At 50.4% G+C, this 13,953-nt stretch overlaps 2 protein-coding genes across 4 annotated transcripts; one reads left to right on the top strand and one right to left on the bottom strand.

The window, feature by feature from the left end:
* Positions 1-901: 901 nt before the first annotated feature.
* On the bottom strand, positions 902-8,569 carry ACAD8 (acyl-CoA dehydrogenase family member 8). The gene is made up of 11 exons (XM_072884601.1): positions 8,359-8,569; positions 7,105-7,205; positions 6,527-6,696; positions 5,604-5,713; positions 5,266-5,342; positions 4,849-4,986; positions 4,298-4,433; positions 4,098-4,195; positions 3,700-3,852; positions 2,645-2,747; positions 902-1,812 (listed from the first exon to the last, which is right to left on the bottom strand). The coding sequence occupies exons 1-11, from the start codon at positions 8,459-8,461 to the stop codon at positions 1,760-1,762; spliced, it is 1,242 nt and encodes a 413-aa protein (XP_072740702.1). The 5' UTR covers positions 8,462-8,569; the 3' UTR covers positions 902-1,759.
* On the top strand, positions 2,652-13,831 carry THYN1 (thymocyte nuclear protein 1). Of its 3 annotated transcripts, none has more exons than XM_072884605.1 (8): positions 2,652-2,815; positions 9,330-9,420; positions 10,346-10,575; positions 11,068-11,136; positions 11,846-11,938; positions 12,625-12,720; positions 13,365-13,515; positions 13,616-13,831. In XM_072884605.1, exons 2-8 carry the CDS (start codon positions 9,378-9,380, stop codon positions 13,660-13,662), a joined length of 729 nt encoding a protein of 242 aa, XP_072740706.1. In that variant the 5' UTR covers positions 2,652-2,815; positions 9,330-9,377; the 3' UTR covers positions 13,663-13,831. The 3 variants fall into 3 exon arrangements, with proteins under 3 accessions (XP_072740706.1, XP_072740705.1, XP_072740704.1); XM_072884604.1 differs by lacking the exon at positions 2,652-2,815 and adding an exon at positions 8,529-8,747 and having other exon boundaries at positions 9,334-9,420; XM_072884603.1 differs by lacking the exon at positions 2,652-2,815 and adding an exon at positions 8,530-8,747.
* Positions 13,832-13,953: the final 122 nt, after the last annotated feature.

The following is a 13,953-nucleotide window of genomic DNA, read 5'->3' as shown; positions in this document are numbered from 1 at the left end:
GCGCCCCCCGCCGCCTTGGGCCGCTCCGCCCGCCGCTCGTCCGCCATTGGCCGCCCGCCGCCGCGCTCCGCCCTCTCCCCCCCGCCGGCGCCTCCGATTGGCCGCCGCCCGCCCGCCCGCAGGGTGGGGCGAGGGCGCGCGGCGCTGCGCACTGGCGGCGCTCGTGCCAGTCATGAGGCGGCGGGGCCGCCCGGGCCCGCCCGGCAGCAGGTACGGGGGCAGCGCGGGCCCCGCGGACACCCCCCGGCGGCGGAGCGGCCCCGTGCCCGGCCGCGGGCAGCGCGGAGACCCCTTCCCCGCCGCCGGGCGGCCGTTACCGCCGTCTCGCTGAGGTAACGGCCTGGCGCGCGGCAGCCGTCACCGCCGCGGGCCTGTCCCCTCAGGGCGCCGCCCGCCCCGCGGCCGCCTCCCGCCCTGCCCGCCGCCGCGGGCACCCCGGGGAGAGGGGAGGCGGCTCCGAGCCTCCACGGGGGCGGCTCTCCTGCCCGGGGAGAGGGTGTCACCGGCCCCGCCGGGGACCCCGCCGCGGGCAGGCGGCTGTTTCTGTCCGAGGCGGGAGTGCTCGTGCTTTAAACTGCCCTCGCCGCCCTGCGAGAGCCTGCAGGAAACGGAGAGAGGAGACGTGGGGCCTGCTAGCAATAGCCTCTTGCCGGGTACCAAAGTCCGAGATCGAAAAACGCCTACGTCTTCCGCTAATGCTGATCTCTCCCTTCCCTGCCACGTCCTATGCATGTAATGAGAGAAATGAGGAGCTGGTTCATTCGACAAGGTTAACAGAGACACTAACTAAAACTCAGAAACAACTTTTTTGCAGCCCCCTACTTCAAAAAGCTCCTGTGACCTCTGGTTAAATACCTGAAATACTACAGAAGAAAATTATCATTACTTCTGACACTCTCAGTAAAGTTGCCATCATTGCTTTATTGATTCCAAATCTGAGGGGAAAAAATAGTTGAATTTACCAGTGTTTTTACTCCCCCTATATTGCACACAGCAGGGAGTATTGATTTGAGGCAAGAGTTAAATGTTTCTGTGCAGGACCTTAGCTGTTGATTTGTACCTCTGTACTGCAAAGGCTTCTTTGAGATTAAGCACCAGTATGTGGTCGGAATATGGAGAACAACAAGCACTTGGTACATTAGAAAAAAGGTGTGCTGGGAAAAGAGAGAGGAGTGCTTCTAGATAAACAAGAGGCATCCTGCTCCTCAGTTAAAAACCCATTGCACTCTGCAAGTGGTTAGAGCTGCAGTACTTGTGGCTAACTTGTTCCCAGTGGTGCAGTCAGCACCCAGGAGGACAGGTTTTTAAAGCAGAGCAACTAGTTCCCTCAAACTAAAGATTTCACTGGTAGAGGAAAAGTCCTATGGGATCAGGCCGCACCTCTGCCTGAAGTTCCCGTTTCAGTCCTGACTCAGCAGAGATGACCAACAGGTCTAGTGTTTCTCTTTCCGAGAAGGATGGGTGGCAAGCAGCCCACGATCAAGATTTGGAGACAGAGGCTCGTATTCACTACCGTGATTTATATCTTCAGGCTGTGCAATACTAGCCTAGTAACAGCAGCTCTGCCAGGCACAGAGTGCAGCTGTGGCAGCATGTGGGTGGCATCCAGCTGTGCTCCTGGTCAATATAAGGCAGAAAGACTGTTTCCACTGGGGTATCCCCCTCTCCACTCCCGGGGAGAGAGTTGGTGAACAGGGGAGGGAAACAGACCGGGCTGTAACAGACAAAGTAATTTAAGGCTGGAGATTAGCTCCTGGCTTCAGCCCTGTAGCAGATTCCGGGCCACAATCATCCGCATCACCTCATTGGTACCTGCAGCAGGATGAGGGTGCAAAAGAAAGACAGTTAGGAGATGGTCCCACCCTGCCCCCAATGAAGGCAAAGAGAATTCTTCCCTGAGCTGCAGTTGACAGCACAGAAAAGCTCTTCCCACCAACTGAGGTGTCAGTTAGGAGATGTTGGGTCAAAATACAACTGCCAAGTGCCAGCACATTTCTTGGGAAAGGTTTCAGAGCGGTAGATGCTGGTGCTTCTTGTTATTTGGGCATTGAGAGGATGCGGGCACCAAGCATCAAGCAGAATTGGATATATACCAACATCCGAGTTTTCTGCTTTACTATTTAACACATATACAACACACAGAAGGGAAGACTGTAGACCCACTTGGTATTGGAAAGAGTATGTCCCTTATCAGGTACCCTGGTTGTAGGTAAGGGATTTCAAAGGAGGGAAAACGAAATGGTTAGGAGGCCAAACTGAGATTAGAAAAGGCCAGACACTGTTAGAGACACGATGTCAAAGAGTGAAGATAGACCGTAATCACAGGAAAGGAATTGTTGCGGAGTGTCAGCAGGTGTCTGTAGGAGTAATGGGGTGAAACTGGACAGAGGCACCGCTAACATGACAACTAGATATCCCACCCCCTGCTGTAAGACTCTTAAAATACACAGTAACTGCTCCAATACACCAAGAGCTCTTGGCCAGGGGATTACACACATGACATCCAGGGGCACCTCATGCTCAGAGCAAAATGGGATTCTGAAACCCAAGAGTCAGAGAGTCATGTGGGAAGGTGGGGGCATCCAGAGGGTCTGTTCTCTCCTGACTCTGCTGCCAAGTCACTGGTAGTAAGAGTGTCTTTTACCTTCCAGGATCTGGTGGACTCTGATGTCTCGCACAAACTGCTGCACAGCATAATCCTTCAGGTAGCCATAGCCCCCATGCATCTGTAGAGCCTGGTTACAGATCTAAGAAGATAACATCGCTGGTGAAGTGACTTGCGTAGTGTCGAGGACAAGTCAGTGACAGAAGCTCGGTAAGAACCCAGGAACCTGGGCTCATTTTTTTTTTCTAGTCACCTAATCTCATCTCTTAACAAAGTGTGGTGTGACAGCAAGGCACTCTCAGCCCCCATCAGTGCTGCTCTCAGTGCTATCACATTACCGAAGTGCTGTTTCACCTTAATGGTGCATTTATGTGAACACGATAGCGTAGAAATACCCAGGAAACGCTTTACTTAACTAAGGCAATTTTTGCTGCATTTCCATGGTGCTACTGATGCAAAAAGTAAAACGCCAGATCACCATCTAGCGGTCAGTCAGGCGGGGGATCTGTTCAGGGCTCTGGTTTCTACTGAAACATGACACCATGCGTCATTATCTGTCAACTTGGGACACAACACAGAATAAATAGCAAAAATGCAGAGTGCTGAGAAAATACAGTAGCTTCTAAATGACACTGATCTAGAAAGTGTCAAGGTGCAGATTGCCTTTCCCTTTCTTTTTCTCCCTTCTTGCTTTCTCTTTTCAGGGACATTTTGTGATAACGTATTTTTCAGTGGTCTAGGAAAGACCACTTGCTACCTAGGAATGATCAGCCTGCAACATGCGTATTATCCTTTGAAAATGAAAATGCTCTACTCCCTGTCCTGTCTCCCTGCTTGGTCCCCTAGAAAGGTCCCCTAGAAAGCAGTGTAGAAAACACTAGAAGCCAGAACTGTGGAGAGGCTAATACTGCAGCCTCCACAGGGTGCAGAATTCTCTCTCATCAAATATCCCGGTCCAGAAATGAGGCTTCTGGCTCAATGAACGTGCTTGGGTCTGGGTGCGTACAGTGTCAAACTTCTTTCTGACATCCTGGGCACCAAGAGGGGTCTCCAAGCTTCCAGTTATGATGCCAACTGAGCTTTGAGTAACCTACCGCAAAGCATTCATCAGTAGCAAACAGCTTGGCCATGGAGCACAGCACAGCAGCGTCCTCCCGTCCCTCCTGCAGCGCCCGCGCTGCATTGCGAACCATGAGCCGTGCTGCCACCAGGCGCGTCGCCATCTCTGCCAGCCTGAACTGCAGGTACTGCCAGCAGGCAGCACGAAAGGAAAAATTAGGTCAGCATCTTTGGAGGAGCCTGGGTCCTGACCCACATCCCCACCACCTTCAGGTAGGTCTCAGGCCTGACACGCTTTCTTACTCAGGAAAAGCATGTTCCTGACTTCTCCAGGGAAGACCCTGTGAAGTGAGTGAGGGGCCCTCTGGCTGCTTGTTCAGCCAAGATCAAAAAGAGCACAGCTCTGGGAGTGCAGATCTGGTGGAGAGGTTACCTGATTGTTTGCCAGGGGTTCTCCAAACTGTTTGCGGACAGTGAGATGTTCCTGAGCGAGAAGAACAGAGGCATGAGCGGCTCCTAATGAACAAGAAGCTGGTGGGAGAAGCCAAGGGGACAGCATGAATGTGAAGCTAACGCAGACGGGCAACAAGATGATCCTGCCCTCCTCCCTTTGCCCTCAGCTGTCTGTCTTACCGATATTTATCCTGCCTCCATTCAGTCCCTTCATGGCAATGCTGAAGCCCTGCCCTTCAGCTCCCAGCCGGTTGCCAACAGGAACAACACAGTCCTCAAAGATCACAGCCCGAGTTGGCTGGGAATTCCAGCCCACCTGGGAAAAAACAGAGCACCTTCCAGACTGCCTGAGGAGCAGCACACCTCCAGCTCCCAGCAGAGCACTGCCCAGCCTGCTCTCAGCCCCTCGGTCTCATTACCAAGCTGCCGCAAAGCACCCATGGTCTACGTGGTTTGGTCTCAGTGTGCCGAGTTGGAAACTGGAATGCATGTATTTGAGAAGAGGCACAGATCCAACAAACCTTGATATTCCCAAGATTAAAATCCTTCACATACCAAAGGGATGGAGTATTGGACAAACTTCACCAAAGCTGGACTTGGCCTGGAAAAACCACACCAGGCTGGGACTCCAGTCCCATCCAAGAAGAGATCCCTAATGCTTTGTACAGATGAGCTCATCTCTGTCCTGCACTTTCCTCAAGCACACAGGAATGAAGAACCAAGCCTCTTACCTTCTTCTCTTTCTTGCCAAAGCTGAGCCCTGGCGTCCCCTTCTCCAGCACCAGGCAGGAGATGCCCTTGGGGCCTGGGCCTCCTGTGCGACACATGACCACGTATACATCGGTGTCACCTCCCCCACTGATGAAGGCCTGCAGAAGGGCACAAGAAGAAAGGGGTGGCTTTCGTATGCTACCCCTGAGGCTGCAGCAGCAGCTGGGGTACAAAGACGGAGGGGCAAAGACCCACGGCCAGGAGGTATTTAGGGACCCAACTGTACTAAGCTCTGGTGAATGCTCTGCAGAGCACATCCTACCTTGGGAGAACACACAAGAGATAAGGAGACAGTAGGAAATGGAAAGGACGGTGAGACCCGGGCCCCCTTGTGCATGCAGTGCCATCCAGCAGCTTTAGGAGGAGCAAAGAGGTACCTTGGAGCCATTCAGGATGTAGGTGTCCCCTTTCCTCTGAGCTGAGGTCAGCAGGGAAGCTGCATCACTTCCACTTCCTGTTGGAGAGGTAAGGAAGCAGCCAGTGAAGCAGCAGGTCCAGAGCCTGCAAACTCTCACGGGGATCGTACCCAACGACACTCGAGTTTGAACCACAAGCATCTCGGCAATCATCACCTGCCCCTTCCCAACTTCCTGGTGACTGCCCAAATGAACATGAAGAGAGACTTTCCACCTCCAGCTCCATGCAATGTTCATGTCCAGTTAAACCATGTTAGGAGCGAGGGAAGGGAGAAGATTTCTTGGTTGAGGATGCTCACCTGGCTCAGTCAGGCAGTAAGAAGCAAATTTTTCCATGCTACAGAGCGATGGGCAGAACCTGTGCCTCTGTTCCTCGTTGCCAAAGGTGTCGATCATCCAAACACACATACTGGAGCAGGAGAGAAGGAGCAGCATTACAGTACATGAACACAGCCCTGGGAGGAAGGCGAGTCATATGAGAACATCGCTGGCTCAACAGAAGAATAAAGCTCCATGGAGTTCAGTCAAAAGCACCGAGGCTTGAAAGCATATTGCTCCACCTCTGCTGCAGGTAATGTGAAGTAGCCCCAGAGGCAGCCCTCCTTCCACCTGCCCCCACGCACACTGAAAGGGAACAAAATTACGTGCCGCAGAGGCCGGGAGGAAGGAGATCACCTTCCATTCACCACAGACTCACTGCCTTGTGGAACAGCACGTTCCTATTTAACAGCCTCGGCGTTCCCCTCAGTGCTAAGCCCTGCTGTCTCTCTGGAAAACTGCACCTGGAAGAAGGAGGCATTGTCACTCCATCTTTCTGTGCAAAGTGAGCCTGTCACTGAACATGTCTGTACAAGCAGGATAGGGCCCCGGTATCAGCTGGTGCCTCTGGGCTCTGTCACAGCACGACCAAAGCACAAAGGCTTTTTCCAGGCAGGTTACTATCTATAGACAGCTTAAGTGGAAGAGCAGGGAACAAAATCCAGAACTTAATCCCATCTTGCATGCCACAAAGCTAAAATTACTTCTTGGTGGCATCTCAATTTTTGTAGCCTATTCGTTTACTGCTGTCAAGAGATCCTCACAGGGACGTGTCTACTTGGGGTCCTAACTTCAACGAATAAGCAGCAGCAAGAGAGCTGTCTCCAGCTGGATTTAGAGCCCACAGAACAACTGTGTTTTTTGGCCAGGCTGACACCATCCACCACTCGGCAGACACACTCACTTGTGGATGCTCATATAAGCAGTGGTGCTGGTACATCCTGTTGATAAAGCTTCGAATATTACGGAGGTATCAAGTCGTGACAATCCAGAGCCACCGACGTCTGGTTTCACATAGATCCCACCAAATCCTAGCTGGGCTGCCTTCCGCATTGTGTCCACAGGGAATATTTCCTATTAGAACAGGCAGAGACATCGCAAGTGAATATTCGTGATCAATTCAATCTTGATATTCAGTCTCTTCTTTCTGGTACACCTGGCCTACCAAGTCCAGTCCCAAACTCCTGCAGAGTTTAAGTTAATCGGGTGGGTTAAAGAAGAGGCAGCTATCTAGACAGATACATACCGTCTTCAGGAGTAAATTTGGGTTTTCAGATTATTGAACAGCCTGGCTAGGAAAGCTTCAAGGAATTTCTGATGGCTTCCCACCCCAGTTATGGCAGCAGCTTCAAAGAAAATCTCTACAGATGGCATTATAGCACTGAGGAGCTACTGCAGGAACACCTCTGATGAGACCCAAAGGATATCAACATCCTAAGGGAGGAAACACCGAGCGGTACAACCCTTCTGAGGCTGTCATACCTTTTCATCCCACTCAGCCATGTGAGGAGCCATCTCCTTGGTAGCAAAATCAAGGGCAACTTTTTGGAATTCCTTCTGCTCCTCAGTCAGGCCGGCAGATGCTGGAAAAGCAGGAAGAGATCAGAATACGTGTCTGTCACGGGAAAGCAAGCACCACCACCTCTTCTACACCCAAACAATTTCAAAGTGTCCCTTAACTCCCACAAACGGTTCAGGGTCTCTGCTGCAGAGACCATTTTTCCGTTCCTCGGGGCCATCAAGAACTGTGCTGATGGAGGGCAACGGGCTTTGGGAGGGGGCTTTCTTGGGACAAAACCCGAGGTCCCAGCTACCTCTGTCTACTCAACACTAACTACGTTGCAAGACCGGGACAGGGGCAGCACAGTTCACGGCAGCTGTCACTCCATCTCACTAGGTCTGCGCTACAGAAGTACAAGGACACGGTCCTGGGACTTCAAAGAAGTGTCACTAGGAAGCAAGCAATGAATAAAGAAGCCCTTTGGAAACAGCAGCTGAAGTTTTAGTTGCACGCTGCATTTGGAAACTCCTGCTTCATTTGCACATAGATCCAACATTGTTTTGTTAGCTCCTCTCGTGAAATTCCTAGGGATGCTGCTGTTTCAATCCTAAACGTGGTTACATTTAAACATGGAAGCAATTCATCTGGGAAGCGTTTGGGAATCCTGTAGAGGAGTCCGGCTCAGACACAGCTGTTATTCCGGTAACCAGAGACCAAGCCCAGCCATCAGAAGATGACTTCAGTCACAGGATAACCCAGACTTACAAATGGGTACAGCCAGCCTAGCCTGCCTCCCCGGTGAACCTTTCGCAGCGTTTTACCGAGTCTTTTTAAGATACTCTTTGATTCACAGCCAAGCTTGAACAGCCGCGAAGATCTAGCGAAGGTACAGGGAAGGGGAAGGAGCTTCTCCTCGCAGGCGGGCACAGTCCCACTCGCCGTGCGACTGCAGGGCCTCGGGGCGGCCGGGGCCCGCGTCGCCCTGCACGCAGCTGCTGCAGGAGCGGGGACATCTCATCGCCCTCCTGGCGCGGCCGGGAGGCCCCAGGTCACCGACCTGCTTCCGAGCTTCACCCGAGACCGCCTCCCTCCCTCAGGCAGCGATTGCGGGGGCCGCGGGGGGGGGGGGGGGTTGTCCCTGCGGCCGGCTCAGCCCCGACTCGTCCCACGGGCAGGCGGGGGCCGGGGCTCCCCCGCCCCGCTTCGCCTGGCGGCCGGCCGCCGCGGAGCCTTACGGTCAATGCAGGAGGCGATCCCCCGCCGCCCCGCCGCCGCCGGGCGCCGCAGCAGCAGCAGCTGCAGCCGGGCCGCGACGCGGGGGGGTCCTCGCCAAGCCATGGCGGGGCCGGCCGGGAGCCGTCGTCCGCGGGCGGCACCCCGTGTGCCGGTCGGCGGGGCAGGCTGGGAGCTGTAGTCCTGCCCTCGGCGCCTCCCGCTCGCGCGGTGGCTGCGGGGAAGGAGGCAAGCCTACAGGCCATGCCTTATTTTTTGCATAACGGTCACCCACTTCCGACTCCAGTCGGGTGGGGGGCGGCGTGCTTCCTCCTCCTGCGCCGAGGCTTGGGCAAGGCGAGAGCATCCTTCTCCCCAGTCCGAGGCGAGGGGGCTGCTGCGGCCAGAGCCGGTGAGGGGGAGCCTGGGGCGGGTGGGAGGGAGGGGAGAAGCTTGGCATAGAAGGTGGAAAAGTTGATGCCACCCGCTCTGGCAGAAGGAGGCCAGCTCAGAGCCAAACAACTTCTAACGGGCTGCTGGCAGGAGGGGGCAGGGGTTGGACCAGCCAGCTTGCTCCCGGTCCCGAAGGGACTTTGCATGCATAATCTCCGTGAGCAACAAGCTGAGCCAGACCCCCGTGGTGTGAAGCTGTTCTCCCACTTCCAAAAGCGCAGCTCCTCTTGCACGGCAGAGAGGGACCACGTATGCCGAGCACCTTCGGGACTTTTCTCCAACAGCTGCGCCACTGTGGAGAAAAGCAGCCCTTCTGCTAGTGTCCATCAGAGCACTGCTGTGGAGGGCCTGCCGGCCTCCAACGTGCCAAGGGTGTGGTCCTCAACCAGTGCCAGCATTTGCACTGATAGAGGAAATGGCTGAGCTCAAGGAAGGAAACTTATTTACTCTCCACTTACTGTACAGCTTTTACTGTTCTCTGTCTCAGATATCTCTACTTTTTTCAGTTTGCCTGAATAAGCAGTAATTCTTCTTCTCTCAGTCAGCAGGTGCTTCTCAGTGAAGAGAAGATAATTCAAAGAGACCAGAGATGCCTTGGCCGAGCAGAAAGAGAGACAAAGGAGCAGTAGCAGGTCTGTGCTGACATCCTAACTAATTTAGCATCTCTCACTTGAGGCTCCAAGCTATAGTGAAACTACAGACAGTCATCTTAACAGTCTGTCTTTCAAAGCCACATGTCTGATAGACAACATTTCCTCTGTAAAAACAGGCTGAGCATCCGTGTGTGACCGAGACAAGTCTGCTAGATATAAGATAGGGACAATGACGTATTTGCAGCACAAGGTGCTTAAGAAATGTAACTCATTCCCATTTATGAAGAGTTTTCAGATCCCATGCGTTAGAGATGGTCAGGCAAAGTATGCCTAGTGTAGTGGCAGGAAGCTGATGTGGTACCATCTGCAAAAAAAACCCAAAAAGCAAAAACCTTGCACTTGAGGCAACACTATGTGCTGTTTCAGGTGTAAGACGAAAAAGTTACAGAGTTGGCTCATCTGTGCCACTCATCTGCTTAATCAACTCCAGCAAATAACCACCTTCTTAGCCTTTAATCACTTCTTATTAATTGTTTTTTGCTGTCTGGGTCCTGGACAAACAAGGATATAGACCCCCTCTGAACAGGTAGCACAGTGGAGGCTTAATCTAAGGTTTCCAGCTACTGCAGTAATTGAAATAGCTTGCTTTGCTGCTGATTTTTCCTGTTATTCACCAGACTCACCTAAATCAATCTTTTTATGATTAACTATGACTGTTAAACTATGTTTGTGCATACCACATAAAAAAAAATCCTTATTTCAGATACAAACTAGAAATACTCAGAAACACGGGTGCATAATGCTAGTACCTTACACATAGCAGCTGGGGTGCACCAAACTCCTGCTGCAGTCAAATACCAGTATGTGAAACTAGCTTGGATGACTAAAAATGTTTCAGCACCAGTCCTTATCAGAAACAAAACATGTTTTACCTGAATGGTCTTTTTTTGTTGCTTCTTTTAAGATAAAAAGGAGCCTGATGCTAAAATTGCCAAGACAGAGGAGGAGACCCCAGATAAGGAGGAAGAGGAGAAGTCCACAAAAGCACCAGCTGGGAGTTCCAAGTCGGGATGGAAGAACTGGAAGAAGACAAAAGAATCTGACTCCGGTGGGGAGGAAAGCAAGATAACGTATTGTCACTGGCTTCTGAAATCAGAACCAGAGAGCAGGCTCGAGAAGGGAGTGGATGTGAAAGTAAGCACCGACACCCATCCTTACTCAGCAAAGTATAGAAGCAGTTTCACTACTATCCAGAGCATTAGTGCCTGAATGCTGAGTTACAGCATCAGACAATTCAGATTGTTTGCAATATTAACACTATCGTGTCTTTACTTCTCAAAACCCATTTGTCTTCCTGGAAATAGAAAGATATAGTGTTGTTCTTTTCCAAGGTGACAACCTTGGGGTTTGACACTTGTAATAAAAGAGGAAATCAGGTCCTCAGGATGCTTAGGTGTTGATAGCAGGGGCAGCATCTATTTGAGACTCTGCCTTTACACTCCTGCAGTGTTCCTCCTTTGTGATGGCTTTTATTTAGCCCCTGTGGGAACCAAGAAAATTGTGTCAGGTTCGTACTATAATTGAAGGAGCTACTAGGAACAAATGCTTAGGCACAATGTAGACAATGACACAATAAAGATCAGACTACCTCCTGAGCTTAACCTGTATTTTCATTCCATTTGGCAGTTCAGCATTGATGACTTGAAAGCTCAGCCGAATCAGACAACCTTTTGGGATGGAGTAAGAAACTACCAGGTAAGGGGCACATGTCAAAGATGGAGTCACTGAAATAGCACTAGAAAAAAGGTGGCTCTCCCCACAGATAACTTGTTCCCTTTGCCTGAAGGATTTCCTTTTGAGACACTCTGCCTATTTTTACAGGTACATTTTGTCAGGAGTCAAAACTCCTGCGTAATTGCCTCTAGGTCAAAGGTAGATTCGGGCTGGCTAATATTCTGTCAAATCACCATTTTTCTTTAGCTTGGTCTTTAGCTTAGACCAGCCTTTATTTCTCTTGACACCTTTTAGCAAGTCTGTACTTACCCAAATACTATGCCTTGTCGGTGTACAGCTTTCTGTTCCAGGCCTCTGCAAAGGAAATCCACGTGTGCTTCCCCTACTGTATCTGATCCCCCTACTATATATGCTTTCCCCCTATATATGATCTGCTCTGCTGCTTGTTTGCTGACAGCTAACTTAAGTCTTCTGCTATCTCTGAATGAGGGTGGCTGAGCTGTTGAATTCCCACATACTTTCTAACCAACAGGATCTTGCTCTTTCACCTTGTTTTTACTTCATTTCATTGCAGCACAAAACACCTGTATGACAACTATAGGAAACCTTATCTGAGTAGCTCTGAAGCACATATACCTCTCTTGTTGTTAGTTCTTGTTCCTAGCTGCTTACAGTGAAACCCTGAGAGCTTGATACAAAGAGCTCAAAGTCTCTCGTTTACACCTGGCAGGCAAGGAATTTCCTGAGAGCCATGAAACTTGGGCAGCAGGCCTTCTTCTACCACAGTAACTGTAAAGAGCCTGGCATTGTTGGCATTGTCAAGGTGAGTGCCTCTTTCTCCTCTACATTTCGGCAGGGGGGCGGGAAGTAATAATCGATGGGTTAACAAACAGCTCATTAGCCGGACTTCTGGCTCAGCACCAGAGGAGTGCAAAAGTTGTCCAACCAGAGCAGCGACTAAGCCTAGGGCATCTAGGCGCAGCAGTACATATCACAGCAGAGCTGACCCGGGCATCTTTCCTCAGAGAAATGGAACCAAACTGCTGTTTTCCTGCTGACATTTCAGAGCGCTTCCAGCCAAGTCAAGTGTTGTTCTACACTCTGATTAAAATCCGATTCACTAAGTTCTAGTCAGCTGACCCTGCAAGGCAGTAGTATAAAACCTAGGGCACAGAAAAGCTTTTTCTTTAAGAGAACTCATCACAAAGACTATCATCATCTACCCAGTTTTCCTCTGTTGCCTGTGGTCCTTCCACATTGCTCTCCCAAGAGGTGACGATGCTTCTTTGACAGCCATACTGTTCTGCAGTGCTTCGACCCAAGAAATGTAAAAGAAGGAAATATATCTCACCATTAGAATGGAGTTCAGGGAAAGCAAGGCTGATTTTTGCACCAGGATTATTCCTTATGTCTAGTCACAGCTTGCTCAAGGGCATTTCATACCCTTTGCTGACAATAGTTTTTACCTGATGGGAACTTGTCTTACATTCTTCTCCCCTTCTGCTTCAGATCGTAAAGGAGGCATACCCTGATCACACACAGTTTGATCAGAAGGATCCTCATTATGATTCCTCCAGCAGAAAAGAGAACCCCAAATGGTCCATGGTAACGTAGTAAACTAAATACAGCTGTTTCAAGCTCTGTGTGCAAGCTGAGTGAGGTTAGAAGCCTCTTATCATCATGTTGCATACCTTCTTAAGCCTCTGTCCTGGCCTAGCTTCCTTTTTCTCTCTCAACAGAAAATCCGATCCTGATTGCTTTCTCTGCCTTTTCCCCTCTCTCTTCCAGAAGGCTGCCAAAATGTATCTCCCTAAATTTTCAAATCTTACTTGGATGCAGAGCTGACCTCCATGCATGGCAGAATTCTGGGTTAGGGAAGAGAAGGAACATCTTTAAGTACCACACTCAGCCTACAGCAAGCAAAGCTGTAGTTCTGAGGCACACTAAATGAGAGGGAAGTGAGGTTCACAGGCTGGCTGCATCCCACATCTTAATTTTGTATTGTCTGTGACAAGATTAATGTATGTTGCTAGCGCACAGTGCTAAGATTCATGTAAACAGATTACCTGCCAGAAGTATCTGAAAGTTATTTTAGCCTTGAGCAAGAAAAAGCTTCCATACCATTATAAGATAGTATGCATCAGTCATTTGCTTCAGTTTAAAATCTTTATCCCCCCAAAGATCTTATGTGACATCTGGAGGGTATATCCTTCTCCAACCATGCTCCTTTGCTGCCCATCATATCCCAGGTGGATGTCCAGTTTGTGCGGATGACAAAACGTTTCATCCCCCTTTCTGAAATCAAGGCTCACCACCTGGCACATAAAGCAGATGGAGGCCCCCTAAAGAACATGATGCTCTTCACAAGACAACGTCTTTCCATCCAACCACTGACACAAGGTAAGAACCTTCTTCTCTGGACTCCTAGTGCCATTCCCTCTGAGAGGCAGCCCACAGAAGTTCCACTGATAGCTTTTTCTTCCTTACCTTTTCAATGCAGAGGAATTTGATTTTGTCTTGAGCCTGGAAGAGGAAAAGCCACATTAAGAAACTGACAGCAGCACAGCTTCTACCCAGCCCGCTGATGCCTCCTCCTAAACCAGCGTAATCCTAAAGTTTACTTGCTCAATCACAGCAACAAGAACATGCCCGCACATGATTCGCAGCTACATGTCCCTTATTCTGACACACTGTTATTTTTGCTTATTTTTAAATAAAGCCTTTTAGAATCAGTTGCAGCTACTCAATTTTTAATAGGGGAAAAATCTGCCATTTACCTCTCAAAGGACGAAACACGTACATCCTCCTTGAGGATGTTTACTACAGGATCCAGTGCAG

The sequence above is a fragment of the Ciconia boyciana genome, chromosome 20 (genome assembly GCF_034638445.1).
Source record: "Ciconia boyciana chromosome 20, ASM3463844v1, whole genome shotgun sequence".
In the NCBI taxonomy this organism is placed as follows: domain Eukaryota; kingdom Metazoa; phylum Chordata; class Aves; order Ciconiiformes; family Ciconiidae; genus Ciconia; species Ciconia boyciana.
Note: the sequence above shows the minus strand (reverse complement) of the source record. Positions and strands in the feature narration are given on the sequence as shown.

Excerpts from the sequence above, each read along its gene's own strand:
- ACAD8 (XM_072884601.1), bottom strand. The coding sequence starts at position 8,461 with ATGGCTTGGCGAGGACCCCCCCGCGTCGCGGCCCGGCTGCAGCTGCTG. Across the intron at positions 7,206-8,358 it reads GATCGCCTCCTGCATTGACC|CATCTGCCGGCCTGACTGAG; the intron begins GTAAGGCTCCGC and ends CTGCTTTTCCAG. Across the intron at positions 6,697-7,104 it reads TGGCTGAGTGGGATGAAAAG|GAAATATTCCCTGTGGACAC; the intron begins GTATGACAGCCT and ends CTGTTCTAATAG.
- THYN1 (XM_072884605.1), top strand. The coding sequence starts at position 9,378 with ATGCCTTGGCCGAGCAGAAAGAGAGACAAAGGAGCAGTAGCAG. Across the intron at positions 11,137-11,845 it reads ATGGAGTAAGAAACTACCAG|GCAAGGAATTTCCTGAGAGC; the intron begins GTAAGGGGCACA and ends TACACCTGGCAG. Across the intron at positions 12,721-13,364 it reads AGAACCCCAAATGGTCCATG|GTGGATGTCCAGTTTGTGCG; the intron begins GTAACGTAGTAA and ends ATCATATCCCAG.